The sequence below is a fragment of the Acytostelium subglobosum genome, assembly GCF_000787575.1.
Source record: "Acytostelium subglobosum LB1 DNA, scaffold: scaffold36, whole genome shotgun sequence".
NCBI lineage: Eukaryota > Evosea > Eumycetozoa > Acytosteliales > Acytosteliaceae > Acytostelium > Acytostelium subglobosum.
The window spans coordinates 21,149-36,455 of NW_012236497.1; the positions used below are offsets into that span (position 1 = coordinate 21,149).

The window sequence follows — 15,307 nt, forward strand, 5'->3', positions numbered from 1 at the left end:
ACATGACGATGACCATTGTACAATGATGGAAGATGAAGACCACGATGATGCCAACAATACCCAATGTTTGAATCAACTCTTCTATCTGCCCAATTAGAATGTCTGACATCCAACCTTTAGTTTACTTTAATGTCCGAGCTATCAAGAAGAAGACTGTCCTGGCTCCTTCTGTTTCTGCTGTTGCTGTTGTTGTAATAGCTGTCTCTGCAATAGGTTTAGATACTCATTCATCTTGGCCAACTTTTCTTCGGTCATATCTCCTGCCAATGATTTCTGTTGGACCAGTTCATTGAAACGTTTGGTCAGCATCATATTGATGATCTCTTCCTCGGACATGCCCTTTGATAATTCATTGGAATCCTTTCGCTCACCTGGACAATTGTTGTGGCAGTAACAGGTAGGTGGGTAGGTAGTGAGCAAACAACACAATGTACATATCATACCTCCTCCTGGAATTGCATACAACACTTACGATACTTATTGTATTGAATAAAAAGATAATAGTATATGGCACATGTTCCCATGAACAAGAGAACAAAGCTAACGTAAAGTCTCTTTGCCTCTGACTTTGAAGCTACAGGTATCGCCCACTTTTTGTTGCTGTTGCTATTGCTAGTAGAGTACAACCTCTTCTTGTGTGTACATAGTAGAGGTATAGCTACTACCTCTTGTGTTTTTGTGTATATAAATGGTAGTTGTAGTTTGTCATTGTTTGTTATCTTTTGTATTTTGTTGTTGTTGCTGTTGTTGTTAATGCCATTGCTACTGCTACTTTGTGTAATGTTCACTAGTGAGAATGAACGCAGTGAAGAACGGTCCAACAACGACCTATATAATAATGGAGATGATGTTATCCTCTTTAGAATCATTGTTTATATATCTGTTATTGTAGTTGTCGTTGTCGTAGTTTTGTCATGAAGTGTCTTTTTTTGAACTTCATAACAATAAAATTGTTTGTTATTGTTGGTGATCATCAATTATTATTCAAAACACACCCAACAGTCATTTTAATAACCATTTAATACACTTATATATATAAATATAGTTCATATAATAATGGAAGAGGTGAGTATTAATATTATTATGATCATGACTTAAGATATCACTTCTAACATTACTCCTGTGTGCACACTTTTAACCAGACCGATAACAATACAAATTCAGAATCAAACAACATTAACAACAACAGCAGCAGCAGCAGCAATAGCACTACTAGTCCTTTGCATATGCTGTTTCAATCAGTCAGTAGATCATCAGACAATAGATCACCATCACCCTCTGCCACATCTCAGAATGACAACGTCATGAGGTTCTTCCAGGGCATACCATCATCTTCCCCATCGTCAGCAACGACAACAACTGCAAACATCCAACAACAATCAACATCGCCACCAAACTCACAATCAAATACCGTATCTTTTATCGAGAACTCTTTCCAACAAACAACTCAACTTTCATCCTCTGAGGGTATTGACAAACCAAAGTCAACAGGAAAGGCATCTATTGGTGGAGCATTGCTCACAAAGTATGTATAACACAACACTGTCTATTAGTTCTGTATCTCTAATATCTATTTATATATATTTATTTTTGTTTTTAGTTTGAGTCAACAATCCTCCAATGTCATCAGCCATGCCGGTGTCTATCTACATGGCAAGAGTATATCTGTGGACGAAGCACAGCCAATGAAGAAATTGGTCGACCTGGAATCACAACCAATCACTCTGATACCTTCAACAATCAGGTACCTGTGGGGCTCACTGATCTCTGTCAATGACAACTTTATCTGCTACGTCGTCAAGAATGAGAAGATTAGAGTGTTGCAACGGTCGTCCATACAACGTGCGCTCATCAAGGACATTCATGGAATAGTCACGGACATCCAGTTCATTGACGACAAAGTTGATCTACTATCCTGCACAACCGAGAATGGAATCGTCTACATCTTTGACATTGGGGCGACAAGCTCCACCATCAACCCCCAGCTTCTGTATCAGTACAAAATCGCGCCAAACTCCAACGAGGAACAAAAACCACTACTCACACCAAAGGTCTGCTGGTCGCCAGAGGCGTCACGCTCCAACATTTCTTTCACCGTTGCTGGTGGAGGACTCTCCTCTCTCATGGTCTTTGGACCAGAGTCAACGAGCACTGGTCGCTGGAATCACATAACACTAGCCTCTTCCTCAAACACCATCGGCTATGACGCAAGCGGCAAGCGTCTAGTCTACGGTACGGAGGGTGGAGTGGTTGGTGTGTACGACCTTTCGCAGAACAGGACAGAGTCAGAGCACACCTATAGCTCGATGGTCACGTTTGTGTCATTCATTGATGACAAGAAGTTGTTGGTGGGACTTGATAACAACAGGGAGATACATGTTGTGTCGCTTCCAAAGTTTGAAACCATCCAGACGCTTCGAATCATCAATGGCACCATGACCCAGTCATTGATGGCACCAATCATACTAGCCTATAAGGATTCATTCTTGTTTGCCATATACACCACCTGCTCAAGGGGCTACATTCTGCACGTGGAGTCCGAGTCGACGAGCTCAACACACTTTGACTACATCTCAGAGTTTGATCTGAAGAAGCCATTGCTCAGCTTCACAGTGCGTCCAGCCATCCTGGACTCAAAGCCATCTGGTTCCACACAGTTGGGCGCCGCCGAGGAGGAGCGCAAGGACAAGAAGTTCAACTTCTTTAGTGTTCAGGATCATGCCGTCAACTTCCACTCAATCATAGAGTCGGCCATCTATTTACCAACCGACTCTTATTCAACCGATGACTCTACGATCACACAGACCGGAAGCATTGGTCAACAATCAAGTCTATCTTCATCCGGATCAATTAATAGGTCTGCTGCCCCTCAACAGGTCAGTTCAATCGATGAAGAACTATTGACCCCAGGCAAGCTATTTGTACCATCATCTCCACCACCTCTATCACTACCGGATCCAAGTCTGCTCACAGTCGAACAACAACTCGACAGTACCGATGGCCAAGTTCCCCAACAACAACAAAAGACCATCTCTACCAAGTCACTGAACAAAAATGGCAAGGTGTCCTTGAACTCTGCAGAAGCTCTTCTTCCAGTTGCAGACATCACCAACCCTGAACCCTTGTTGAGTCCAAGTGCCATTCTACAGCAACAGCAGCAGCAGCAACCAAATGAACTGAAAACACAATCACCAACACCAACCAGACAAGACAAGTCTGTTGTTTCCACTTCACCAAAGCCAGCACCAAAGTCACAGACACCATCCAAGACCAAAGTCAATGTTACGCCTTTGTTTAAGCAAGCCACCATCAACATTCCATCCACAGCAGCACCGACAACAACGACTTCCACCAATCAAGTAGCAGCAACACAACCATCCCCTCCACTACCAACCTCCACGACACCATCAAATGGACAGCCTGAAACATCTCCACTCTCGACGCACGACAACTCACCTCCAACATCGAGCCTTACTGGATCATCAGATGTCCTCCTCCAACAACAAGGAATCCGTTCGGACCAGCTGGTCAGTTCACTGCAGGCTACGATCCACAACACAGTCAAGGCAGTGCTCAAAAAGGAGTTGGCACCAATCATTGAGAAGGGAATAGCCACGTCACAGGAGGCTCTGATGGCCAAGACCACTCAAGAGGTGATGAAAAAGGTGACTGCCAAATCTGACGCTGCATTGAAGACCTCTGTCGATTCGATAAGTTCCCAACTCAAAGCAACAATCAATGAGTCTGTATCTGCCACTGTCAAGCCAATGGTCGAGACCATCTTTATGAACTACTTCCAGACAGTCCTGGTGCCAGGCTTTGAGAAGAGTTGCAACCTGATGTTCAAGCATCTCAGCGCTTCGTTTGAGAAAGGCATGACCGAGTCGATTCAGTCCCAATCGACTAGCACACAGACTCAGCTGCAGTCCATCAAGACACTGACAGACCAGCTGAAGCAAGAGAGAGAAGCACACGATCAGGAAATCACCAGTTTGACCAAGAAGCAACAAGATCTCCAGAGTGATATGAAGTACATGATGTCATACCTTGGTCTTCCACCACCCCCATCAGCAGCAGGTGCCGGTCTCGTACACCCAACACCAACACCTCAATCACCAATCAATGGTATCTCTGCCCCACCCCAACATGCTTCACTCATGAACAATATCTATATGCAACACCAACAACAACAACAACAACAGCAACAAAGACAATTCTTCTCACCACAAGCAACAGTGGTGCTACCTGTAGCACCACAGCGTCCAAGACTTCAGGCCTATCCCGATCTGAAATCAATGGTGGACAGCGGAAACTATGTCGGAGCATTCAACCAAGCACTCAATGCCTCCAATGTGGCAATGGTTGCCGATCTCTGTGCCTCACTGGACACATCGGACATCTTTTCACAGCAGCATGCCAAGGTGCTACCCAACGCAACCACACTCTCATTGATTCACCAACTATCGCACGACCTCTCTACCGATGTGGACCTCAAACTCAAGTGGATCAAGGAGGCCCTTGGACAATTGGATTCATCTGATCAGGCCATAATGAGTGTTATTGCTCGTGTGATGAATGGTCTCAAGCAAAAGATTGAACATCACCCATCTCTCTCCTCAAAGGACTACTACACCCAACCAATACTTGCTTCAGTCCGTTACATCCTTAGTTCCGTTGGACACTGATCAGTGATCCCCCATGACAACAACTTTGCTACTTCAATTAAATAAACAAACAACACCCCCCATAATCGATTTATTTGAATTATTTGGTTGATGGATGGACCTTTCAAACCAAAAGTAAAGGGTGCAACTCTCTATTACTATTGTTATCATCATGAAGATGTACTTATACAATAAAAGCGAGAGAGATGATGGAATTTACAACATTAGATGATGGATTCAGATTTCCTCGCATTATTAATGGCATGTGGCAGGTATCAGGTGGTCATGGCAAAATAAACTACAAGAATGCTCTTAATGATGTTTGTATCATAGACAGACAAACTGGTGGATCAACAGGCATCTTGAACTGACAACTATCTATCTATGATATATATATATAGATTGTTGAGTATATATCAAGTGGACTGAATACATTTGATATGGCCGATCATTATGGACCATCAGAGGAACTGTTTGGTGAGGTTATCACACAGGTACGAAGCGGGCGTGTCAAGTTGGACCCAAACAATAGTATGTCCAACCATCCATCATCCATCAATCCATCCGATCGATCATTCATACATACATACTTTAACAATCACTAACACCATACTTCTCAGTACATGGTTTCACCAAGTGGTTCCCACCTCCAGGATCAGTAACACAGGACATGACAACCAAGGCAGTAAAGAAGGCAATGGCTGCGATGAAGGTGGACAGATTGGATCTTCTTCAGTTCCATTGGTGGGACTATGACGATGAGAGATACATGGATGCATTGGCATATCTCAAGGTGTTACAGTGTCAAAGTCAACCCGTCATCAGACACATAGGTGTATGTAATTACAACAGTATTTGCGTGAAGGAGCATGTCTAACAACAACATAATCAACACTATATAGTTGACCAACTTTGATACAATCAGAGTGCAAAGAATTGTAAATAGTGGTATTAAGATTGCGACGAACCAAGTGTCCTATTCAATCATTGATAGACGTGTCGAGAAGAAGATGTCCATCTATTGTAAAGAGAAGAGTATTTATATTATAGCCTATGGTGTATGTCTTGGTGGACTAATATCAGAGAAGTAAGTGTAATCACATCGTCATCGTCTTGTTCATCATCATAATGCCATTACTAAACAACACTATTTCATAGATTCCTTGGCGTACCAGATCCATCACAGGTAGCTCTAAACACTTGGAGTCTGACAAAGTATCGTAACTTTGTAGAGAGATGGGGTGGATGGCGAATGTTCCAGGATCTATTGGAGGTACTGAAAAGAGTGGGCAACAAACATGGCGTTTCATTGACGATGGTGGCAATTCGATTCATTCTGGATCAGACTCAGGTGGGCGGTGCTGTCATTGGTTGTCGATGGGGAATCACCAAACACAAGGATGAATTGGTCAAAGATCTATACTCTTTTAAGTTGGACAGTGATGACTATAAGCAAATCAATAATGCTGCCAACAAAGGTGATACAATGCTTGGATGGAAGGATTGTGGTGACGAATACAGATAACTATCTATTATTTGTATACTATTTTTGTCATTATTATTCCCCAAAAGTAATTCAAGGATTGTGTTTGGACGATCACAAAGCCAAAACAATGAATGGGGTTTTTTGATCAACAAAACCATGTGGATTTTGGTCTTCAATCATTCATCCAATAACTTTGACATATACAAATAATAATGAAGAAAGTTATAAAGAGGAGAGTGGCCTCTAGTTTATTAAAGTTTAGTCCAAGGTCAATAGTTACAACATATGGACCAAGGTCTAATGACCCACTTCCAGTACAACTTCAAAAGTACCTAATTTCTTATCTATGGTCATTACTTCATTACAAAGAAGTAAAGGAGGACACAAGATTCCTTCTATCTTTGGCGTTGGTCTCCAAGAGATGGCTCGAATGGACAGCTGACATTCTTGGTCAACATGCCGAGGTGACCGATGATCAACTCACAGACAGCGCCTTTCTCAAGCACCTAGCCAAGAGACAACCAGGAGTACCTGTACCCAACTACTCACTGCGAAACTTTAACAAGTTTGTCGCTCACAAGTATATACCAATCAAGTTTGCCAACAACAAGCAACGTGACACTCTGAGAACATTGCTCTTTGGACGTTTGGAACACATCGAGTGCGATATATCCAACAAACCAATACCAAAGAACTACTTTGATCAGATCGTTGATGGTTTGATAAAGACCGGATGTAATCTTACGACGTTCACCTATAGGAACATGTCAGAGTCGTTGGCACCGACACTGAACTGTCTGGATTTGGTTTCCAAGAGTCTTACTTCACTATCGATCAACACCACCAATCTCGACTCGAGCTCATCAACGATTGCCTCCTTTATCAAGAGTCGGGCACCAACACTACGAACTCTTCTCATCTCTACGTTCTATCAGGACGCACCACAGCCCCACTTCTATTTGGACCTCTTCTCCACCAAGTACCCAGAGTTGACTACCATTCACTTTGGTGTGGTCTCTCATACTGACACCACAATCTTGAGTGGACTGAGTAGTACAAACTTTCCAAAGCTTCAAGACATTGGTATCTATTGGACCAGCATGTCAGTTCAGGAGTACAGTCAAGAGTTTATCAAATTCCTATCTGATCCTCCATTCAAACGACTAAACACCACGCTTAGTCTCACTCCACTGATGGTAACACAACTGGCACACAACAAGACAATCGAGAAGTGGAAATTCAGAGTGAACCGCACCTATCCAGATATTCAATTCAACAGTGCCATCAGAACATTGTCCTTGAACTTCACCTCGAGATTCAATGAGGAGATTGACCAAACAGCTGCAGCCAACTTTGTTACGATGCTTTTGACCAACATCTCACAACAGTGTCTCCAACTTAGACACCTCTCGATTTGGGGTCTACTACCGGTGCACTTCCAATCGTTTATCAACTTTTTAAGATCACCTCTTGGCAGTCAGTTGGAGCGAATTGGATTCTCATCCCAAAGATCAATGGTAGCTCACATTGACTATAGTGTTGTCATACGAGAGCTATCTATGATGACCAATCTCCTAAAGCTTGAGGTCAATGATGTGGCTAGTGGGGAACATGTCGACCAAATTGAGGCCATCATGGAACAGTCATCAAATATCCAAAAGGTGAATCTATACTACTCCTCACAACTTACTTCTCCATTCGGTTTGTCCTCAAATGATCAATTGGATGTTATTTATAAACCAAATAAATAATTAAATTTATTGTATATATAAAATAAAAAATATATTTCATTTTTTAGTCTCGTTGTTCTTTTAATTTTTTCCCTTTGTTTAAATGCCTATCTGGATAAGAGTCGCGTAGCTGATTCAGTTTATTTATCCCGATAACTATACAATTGTTTTGGTTTTTTGGACATTGTTCTGGTTGGGTCCACTGGCCTTTATGTTGTCGGCAGGTGGTATAAGCATTGGTTTGGATTGTTGCCGACGCGTTCTTATGCGTTGGTTTCAGTGATTATATACATATGATTATTATTATTTTTTTTTCCCTTTTTTCTTTCCCCTACTAAATACGATTTAAAATTTTTTGGGCGCATGAATGCTCTGTCATCTAAGGGTTAGGATCCAGGACTCTGAATCCTGTCATCTGAGTTCGAATCTCAGCAGGGCAACATCTTTTGAAAAATAAAGGATAATCGAACTTCGAAAGAGGGAAAAGTCAGGACTGGAGGAAGAGCTATCGTACAGGTTCCTGGACATGATTAACTCAGATGTCCTGCTCCCCGGTGTTGCCAATTCCAACTCCTCCTCCGATAAGAGGTTCAAAAGAAGTAACAAATCAATTACGTTCGAATTATAATGGACAACACATAACTTTATCTATTCTTCTCTTCAAGCATACCCTTTATACCATCGACGTGCATAGCACCAACGACAGCCAGCACTCTGTTGCCCTTGGAGGATAGGATTGATTTGGTGATGGACCTCTCACGATCCAACAAAAATGCATCGTATGTCATTGGCAACGAACGTTGGAATGTTGATCTTATCTCTTGTAGATTGGCATTGGTCAACACCTTTTTGAATGCACTCTCCAACTCTTCCTCTGTGACTGCTGGTTTGCTCAGCTCCTCCACCAGTGGTGCCAATATATCGTTGACCCTAGACCAATCTGCCATTTTAGATTGGTCCATCTTCATGTTGGATGCCATGTTCATGATATTTGCCATGTTGAGTGCACCAAGTCCTCCCATCATTGATCCGCCAACCATTGGTAGCAACTCTGTCTTTAGGCTCTGTGCTAAATTACTCATTGTTTCCTATTAAATAGAGAAGAGTCAGTTAGTCTTGGATCGTACGAACGTGTTGAAGCATCGCCACATGTTCTTACATTAACTGGAAGATCACCTAATACAATGTTTGCCTTTAGTGCATCAGCCTCGTTGATGGCAAACTTGAACTCAAGACCAGGAACAATACCCATCACTCTAAATGTATTGTAATAGTTCTTGATCAATATCTAATAATAACAACAACAACAAAAACAACCAATATGTTAGAAAGAGAACAGTAAACTTGTCAACAACAAGATATACATACATTAAGAATATTACCGGCATTGAGTTGACCTGATCTTAGTCCAGCCATTATCTCTGCGAATATACTGGTCAGTGGTTTAGACTGTTGGTATGGCTCAATGTTGCGAACATTCTGTTCAGACTTTAACTTGTCGAATCGTGATTGACACAGCTCCAGTACTACAGTGTCGGGCTTTACATCGCGAATGAACTGCTTGACCTGCTCAGCACTGCGCTTTGAGATGTGTGCTGTGCCAATGACAAAGACATCCTTGTTTGAATGTAGGTCTCTATGATAGAATATTGGATCATCATTGACATTACGTGACAATGATGTAGTTGAATATTTGTTGTTGTATTTGTTGTTGTAGTTGTTGTGAAGGGAAACAACATTGATATGTTGTCGGCATAATAAGAACCTCGGTGTTGTTTGACCAAGGTATCTAATCGGAGAAGTTATCATTGTTTGTGTGTGTGTGTGATCGGGTGATTTGATGTAAATGATCAAATTAATCAAAATTAACCGTTTTGGAGCCCTCTAATGATTTTTCAAATGAGAAAAATGAATCAAAAGTCACCAAAGATAACTTTGACACTGTCATTGACAAACACTGAAACATGTACAGATATATATACTACATTACAACATTATTGTTAATTATAACAATACTATCAAAACAAGTCACATCTGACAATGGTATGTATTTATTTAGCAGCTTTAAAATGCTCCACCACTTGGTATTAACATGTTAATACAATTCATCGTCCACAAGTGAATTGTATTTGGCAAGCCAATGGTAACTGTGTCAATGCAGCCTATCCATGCTCATTGACTGACCCATCAAACTGGGTGGGTGGCGTTGCCCCAGTTCCTGGATCATCGGATAACTACACTCTCGATATCGACGCCACAATCTCATCACCTCAGTACATAATGATGAACCAAACGTTTGGTGCCCAACAGATCCAGTTGCTAAACATAACCGGTGGTGCTCAGTTTGTGATCAAGGGTATTGCCGACATAGAAACCATCAACCAGACCATAGTGGTCAACTCCCAGATCAATGTCTACTCCAACGCCTCGTTTGGCGATGTCTCTCTGACCAACTCGACATTATCCGTCGTCCAGGAGTCTGTTACACTCAATGGCTACATCGCTTTTGACATCAACTCCCACGTGTTGGCCCAAAACAATGCACAGGTCACTGTAAATGGTCCTGGCAACGTACTCTGCCAGCTACAGTTCAACGATCAGTCCACTCTGGTATTGCAGAATGGTAATGACCTCGTCTATCTCAAAGGCGGACTGTTGAGCACCAACATGGTCGTGGTGACCGAGAACACCACCATCATACTGGAGGGTGTATCCACTCTGAGCAATCTCAACGGCCAGAGTGGAGTGATAAGGCTCAACCCAGGTTCAGACCTTATTGTCAATGGACCATCCGTCCAGGTGGCCAGCTCCATATTGCTGTCACCAGGTAGTAACCTATTGCTCAATGGTACCAACACTGCCAACATTGCTACACTGACTCTATCGGACGAAACCTCATCGGCCACCCTTATCTCTGTCCAGGTGTCTGTTGGATCGCTGTACTCTGACGGTGGACTTACTGTGCAATCGAGCAACTTTGTCACCACCCAGCCAAGTACCGTCGCCCAGATCACATTACTAAGCGGCACAACGTTGCAATCGATGGCCAACATCACAATCCAAGATCTGATCATCAATGGCAGCAATGTTGAGCTGATCTTTGGTGGAGGTTCAGCCTTTGTCGGTCAAAAGACACAACAGCACACTGGTCCATCGGCAGACTTTGACATCACCGTCGCCAAGGCGGCACAGTTCACTTCGACCACCAATCTTAACGTGAGCAATGGTGAGATCATTGTCTATGGCTACGTTGTCTTTGAAAAGTCTGTCACTGCATCCAACGTCACATTGCAGGATACAGAGAGCAGTGTCACGGCCACGACAAGCGAGATTAATGCCAGCGTGATCATTATCGCCGGTCAGCTGTACTACTCACCCAATCAGCCACTGTCCATCAGCGGATCATTGTCTATCCATACCGGAGAGTTTGTCACTGCACAGACCATCAATGTCGGTGGATCCCTAAACCTGGGCATTATGACACTGCAGATCATTGGCAGTGGCAAGGTCCAAGTGCAGTCCAATCTGCTGCTGTCGCCAGACACCAACATCATCTACGAGACCACGATTCAACCAGGTGTAGGCAATGGCGCACCAATTGAGGTGCAGGGCACCGTCCAGTTGGCTGGAAACATCAACGTTGTGTTTACACCAAGCGACTACTCCGCCAAATATGTGATCGTGCAGTCTCAGAGCCAGATCACAGGATCGTTTGCCAAGTTGATGGTGCCAGACGCCTCCTATCAATCGAGGGTGTCCATCACCAACGGACAGCCACCCAACTATGTACTGGTCACATTCAAGCAACCATCTCAACAGATGGCCGGTTGGAAGATTGGTCTCATTGTCATTGGCATTATGTTTGGTATTCTACTTGCTGGTTTTGGATTCTTGTATTATAAGAGACATGATGGATATCTTAGACTTAACAACTAAATGAAGTAGGTAGTAGTAGTACTACTACTATCCAGTCTATTACCCGCCGAGGATTAATTAAACAATAAATGATAAAGTGGTCGACAATATATATATATATTATCATCTTTATTCCTTTCCACCAAATGATCTAATGAGAGCTTCAAGATTTGTGAATCCCTTCTCGATGGCCCATGTCAAGGCGGTCTTCTTGTGGTTGGCATCTGGGATGTTGGGATCGGCTCCAGCCTCGAGGAGTGCACGTGCGATCTGTTGGTAGAGCTCACTGTCATTGTCATAGTAGACTACCTCGATAAGGGCCGTCCAGCCAAGACGGTTCATGTGGTTGACGTCCTCACGACCATCGGCCAACAGCACACGTACATTCTCCAAATGACCCTTCTCACTGGCGGGGATGATACAGTTGCCACCGTATCTGTTGAACACCTTGTAGTTGATATCGGTCCTCTTGAGCATCAACTTGAGAATCTCTGTCTTGCCGTGAGCGCCAACAAACAGATAGGGTGAGTCTTGAATGGCGTCCTGCTTGTTGATATCGGCACCGGCGTCCATGAGCAAAGCGGCCAACTCTACATTGTAGTTGTGACAGGCTACCATCAATGGAGTCTCTTTCTTCTCGTTGAGTTCATCTACAACACAGCCTGGTGTTGCCAACAACTGTTTAACCAGCTCTACCTTGCCACTCTCTACTGCTGTTAATAAACTACCTGATTGATACTCCATATCTATATTTGTTTGTTATCTATTAATCCGACGAAGATGATGTTCGGAACTGAATGAACGACACATGTCATAGGTCATATCTTATTGTTAATGTCTCTGTCGGGTTTGATTGGGACCACCATACACAAAGATATTTATGTTTCAAAGACAAGTCTACACAAATAATCATAGCTTTTTTTCAACAAACAAAGATGACTTCCCCTGGGTGAGTGAACACTCTCATAACGAAACTAATCAATCTTTGAATGAACATACATCATATATATTGTCCAGTTAGTTCAAGTCGTTGTGTATTTAATTTCATTTCGATTATTTGGAATTTTTCAAATTAATTTGGAAGTTCACTCATATGGTAGGGTGATCGAGGCTTTCATTCATTCATTCATTCATTCATTCAATGATATTGGATGTTTCAAGTGAGGTAATGGATAATAGATATTGATTGAAATAGCTTTGCTTTACGGGCACTGTTTATTATCTATTGTAGCACTTGTGACACCAGTTGAGTATTGTAGTAGGATCGCTAGAATACTTGTTGAACGCGTTTTTGATTGTGTCGAGGAAGGATGCAGTTCTGTTCTTATCTCGGCACTCTCTCTTCATCATCGCGAACAACAGTTCGATGATGTTGAGCTCAGGGCTATAGGTTGGCAAGAACACCAACTTGACATTGATCAAATCAAGCATCTCCTGGATGAGAGGGAGGCGGTCCCTCTGTGTGTGGATACTGGCATTGTCGAGCACGATGTAGGTATTGGGTCGGATGTAGTCAGCCTCCATGGCATTGATGATGAATGAGCAGAAGGTGATGCTGTTGTTGGTGTCACCCTCAGTATGGTCCTTCATCCTCGCGTAGGATCCGTGGTGGATTGAGATCATGGCCATCAACGAGAAGGACTCCCTGAAGGACTCTCTGTTGACGCGAATGGGTTGCACTCTGCCTCTAGGGGCCAACAGCTTTCTCTTCCAACACTCTATTATTCGACATTGAACAAACATATTAGCGACAGCATAATAGTGCAGTGTTTGTTTGAGTTGTAAGACTTACTCTTGGACTCAAAGGTAGATTCATCAAGCCAGTAAACAGAATCAAGATCGACTTGGCTGATCCAATGACAGAAGTAGACATATCTCTCTAGGTTCTCCAAGGTGAACTTCTGATGCTGGACTGTGATTGGCACCTTCCACGAGAACATCAGGTGTTCTGAGATGACGTTTCGTATGTATGATCTGCTGAACTGGATGTCCTCGACCTGAGTGTTGACATGGTCAACTATCTCTTTGAGACTCTCTGGTTGCGCCTCGAGTATGTATCTATGGAGGAAATCCTTCAGCTGCTCAAACCTGACATCATCAAGCAGAGAGTATCGTTTTCCACCATGAAGAAGAGGATGATACGTTCCTTGAGCACTCAATTTCTTGCGGTGATAGTAGATCGACGACTTTGACTGGCGAGTGAGTGATGGGTTGACTTGTATAATATTATTCTGAATAGTGAATGCTGCGGCAACTCCATGTGTGTTTGAGTAAAGTGCTGTAAGCAACTTTGATCGTAGTCTCTGAAGATAATGATGGTGTCCACTTCGAGAGCCTTTGAACTGCTTTCTCATTCTAGTCCTCTCTATTCTTTGTCTATCCATGTCTTGTGTGTGTTAGTAAATGTTGTTGTGAATCAAATGATTCTCAACTGGCACATCAACAGTGCAACCAAAGATCAAATTTCGGCGCCAAAATTTAAAATATCCTACGAGCAGTTCAGAGACGTCCTCATCACAAAACATTCTCTTCATTGTGATCACCTGACATTTACACAGTATACATATAAACAATATACAGATAGACAACGATGTCAAATAAAGAATACGCACCAAAGTACAACCATGATCTCTACAAGGACTATAGAACTAAGCTCGATGGGCTCTTTCCCAATGACGAAAAAGGCAGTGTAGAGTATATAAACGAGGCCATTAGGAAAATTGACGAGGCGGTAGGAATATACTCTTGTGGTGTATGCCATCAACCAGGCAGATGCCGCAATTGTACCAACACTTGTGTAGATTGGTTTTGCTGCTTGCACAAGTCACATGGCCCGATTCTTAGAATGTTCTTGACCAAATACAAGGCCGATTTGTTAAAGGCACTCCGACCCGAATTGGACAAGATAAGAGCGGATGTAGGCGATCTTGGGCAGCTCAAGGCAAGCACCATTGTCAATCACAGCCACTTCCAGATGGCCAAGACGGTCTTAAATGACAAGTAAGTATGTATGATTGACCTTGGACTTTGACACTTTAACTGACATGGTGGTCACAGATCACAGATGATTGTTCTCGACACTCGAAAAGCACCAATCAGTCTCGATGAGGAGCCCGCTCGTCCTGTCAAGAGAGCCAGAAAAGAAGGGCCCCTCGATCTCAATCAGTCAGACTACACCACTGAGGAGCTGAGTTTCCACAAACTCCAGGAGGTTGTGGAGTATTATGAGCACATCGCGCAAATAATGCGCTTCCACATCGAGGAGCATCGCATCGGACTGACACGGCTTGACACGTACCTCCAGATGCTCCAGAGACAAGAGCTTGCTCCCTACATCGGAAAGACTCCAGTGATACATCCAAATCGGACGAATAAACAATGAGCAAGTGTATTTGCCAATTACTATTATCTGTACAAGCTACCTGACTGACTGCATGATGCTGTGTTTTGCAGTGAATTCCAAATTAATTATGAAAATTCCAAATAATCGAAATGAATTGAATTACCCAACG

The 15,307-nt window shown here is 42.9% G+C and overlaps 8 protein-coding genes across 8 annotated transcripts; 5 read left to right on the plus strand and 3 right to left on the minus strand.

Annotated features, from left to right (window-relative positions):
* Nucleotides 1-1,226: 1,226 nt before the first annotated feature.
* Nucleotides 1,227-4,685, plus strand: SAMD00019534_118870 (hypothetical protein; the record flags this gene model as incomplete). The annotated part of the gene is made up of 2 exons (XM_012892812.1): nt 1,227-1,525; nt 1,601-4,685. 2 exons carry the CDS (start codon nt 1,227-1,229, stop codon nt 4,683-4,685), a joined length of 3,384 nt encoding a protein of 1,127 aa, XP_012748266.1.
* A 185-nt stretch (nt 4,686-4,870) lies between these two features.
* Nucleotides 4,871-6,171, plus strand: SAMD00019534_118880 (hypothetical protein; the record flags this gene model as incomplete). The annotated part of the gene is made up of 5 exons (XM_012892813.1): nt 4,871-4,984; nt 5,066-5,195; nt 5,285-5,499; nt 5,567-5,751; nt 5,823-6,171. Coding segments are annotated over 5 exons (993 nt in total), but the record flags the coding sequence as incomplete, so codon positions are not given.
* Nucleotides 6,172-6,362: 191 nt separating this feature from the next.
* SAMD00019534_118890 (hypothetical protein) lies at nt 6,363-7,965 on the plus strand (the record flags this gene model as incomplete). The annotated part of the gene is made up of 2 exons (XM_012892814.1): nt 6,363-7,851; nt 7,949-7,965. 2 exons carry the CDS (start codon nt 6,363-6,365, stop codon nt 7,963-7,965), a joined length of 1,506 nt encoding a protein of 501 aa, XP_012748268.1.
* A 559-nt stretch (nt 7,966-8,524) lies between these two features.
* SAMD00019534_118900 (hypothetical protein) lies at nt 8,525-9,689 on the minus strand (the record flags this gene model as incomplete). The annotated part of the gene is made up of 3 exons (XM_012892815.1): nt 8,525-8,968; nt 9,040-9,168; nt 9,249-9,689. 3 exons carry the CDS (start codon nt 9,687-9,689, stop codon nt 8,525-8,527), a joined length of 1,014 nt encoding a protein of 337 aa, XP_012748269.1.
* A 155-nt stretch (nt 9,690-9,844) lies between these two features.
* On the plus strand, nt 9,845-11,816 carry SAMD00019534_118910 (hypothetical protein; the record flags this gene model as incomplete). The annotated part of the gene is made up of 2 exons (XM_012892816.1): nt 9,845-9,923; nt 10,000-11,816. The coding sequence occupies 2 exons, from the start codon at nt 9,845-9,847 to the stop codon at nt 11,814-11,816; spliced, it is 1,896 nt and encodes a 631-aa protein (XP_012748270.1).
* A 108-nt stretch (nt 11,817-11,924) lies between these two features.
* Nucleotides 11,925-12,539, minus strand: SAMD00019534_118920 (hypothetical protein; the record flags this gene model as incomplete). The annotated part of the gene is made up of 1 exon (XM_012892817.1): nt 11,925-12,539. One exon carries the CDS (start codon nt 12,537-12,539, stop codon nt 11,925-11,927), a length of 615 nt encoding a protein of 204 aa, XP_012748271.1.
* Nucleotides 12,540-13,013: 474 nt separating this feature from the next.
* On the minus strand, nt 13,014-14,149 carry SAMD00019534_118930 (hypothetical protein; the record flags this gene model as incomplete). Its single annotated transcript, XM_012892818.1, has 2 exons — nt 13,014-13,513; nt 13,588-14,149. 2 exons carry the CDS (start codon nt 14,147-14,149, stop codon nt 13,014-13,016), a joined length of 1,062 nt encoding a protein of 353 aa, XP_012748272.1.
* A 491-nt stretch (nt 14,150-14,640) lies between these two features.
* Nucleotides 14,641-15,177, plus strand: SAMD00019534_118940 (hypothetical protein; the record flags this gene model as incomplete). The annotated part of the gene is made up of 2 exons (XM_012892819.1): nt 14,641-14,795; nt 14,853-15,177. The coding sequence occupies 2 exons, from the start codon at nt 14,641-14,643 to the stop codon at nt 15,175-15,177; spliced, it is 480 nt and encodes a 159-aa protein (XP_012748273.1).
* Nucleotides 15,178-15,307: the final 130 nt, after the last annotated feature.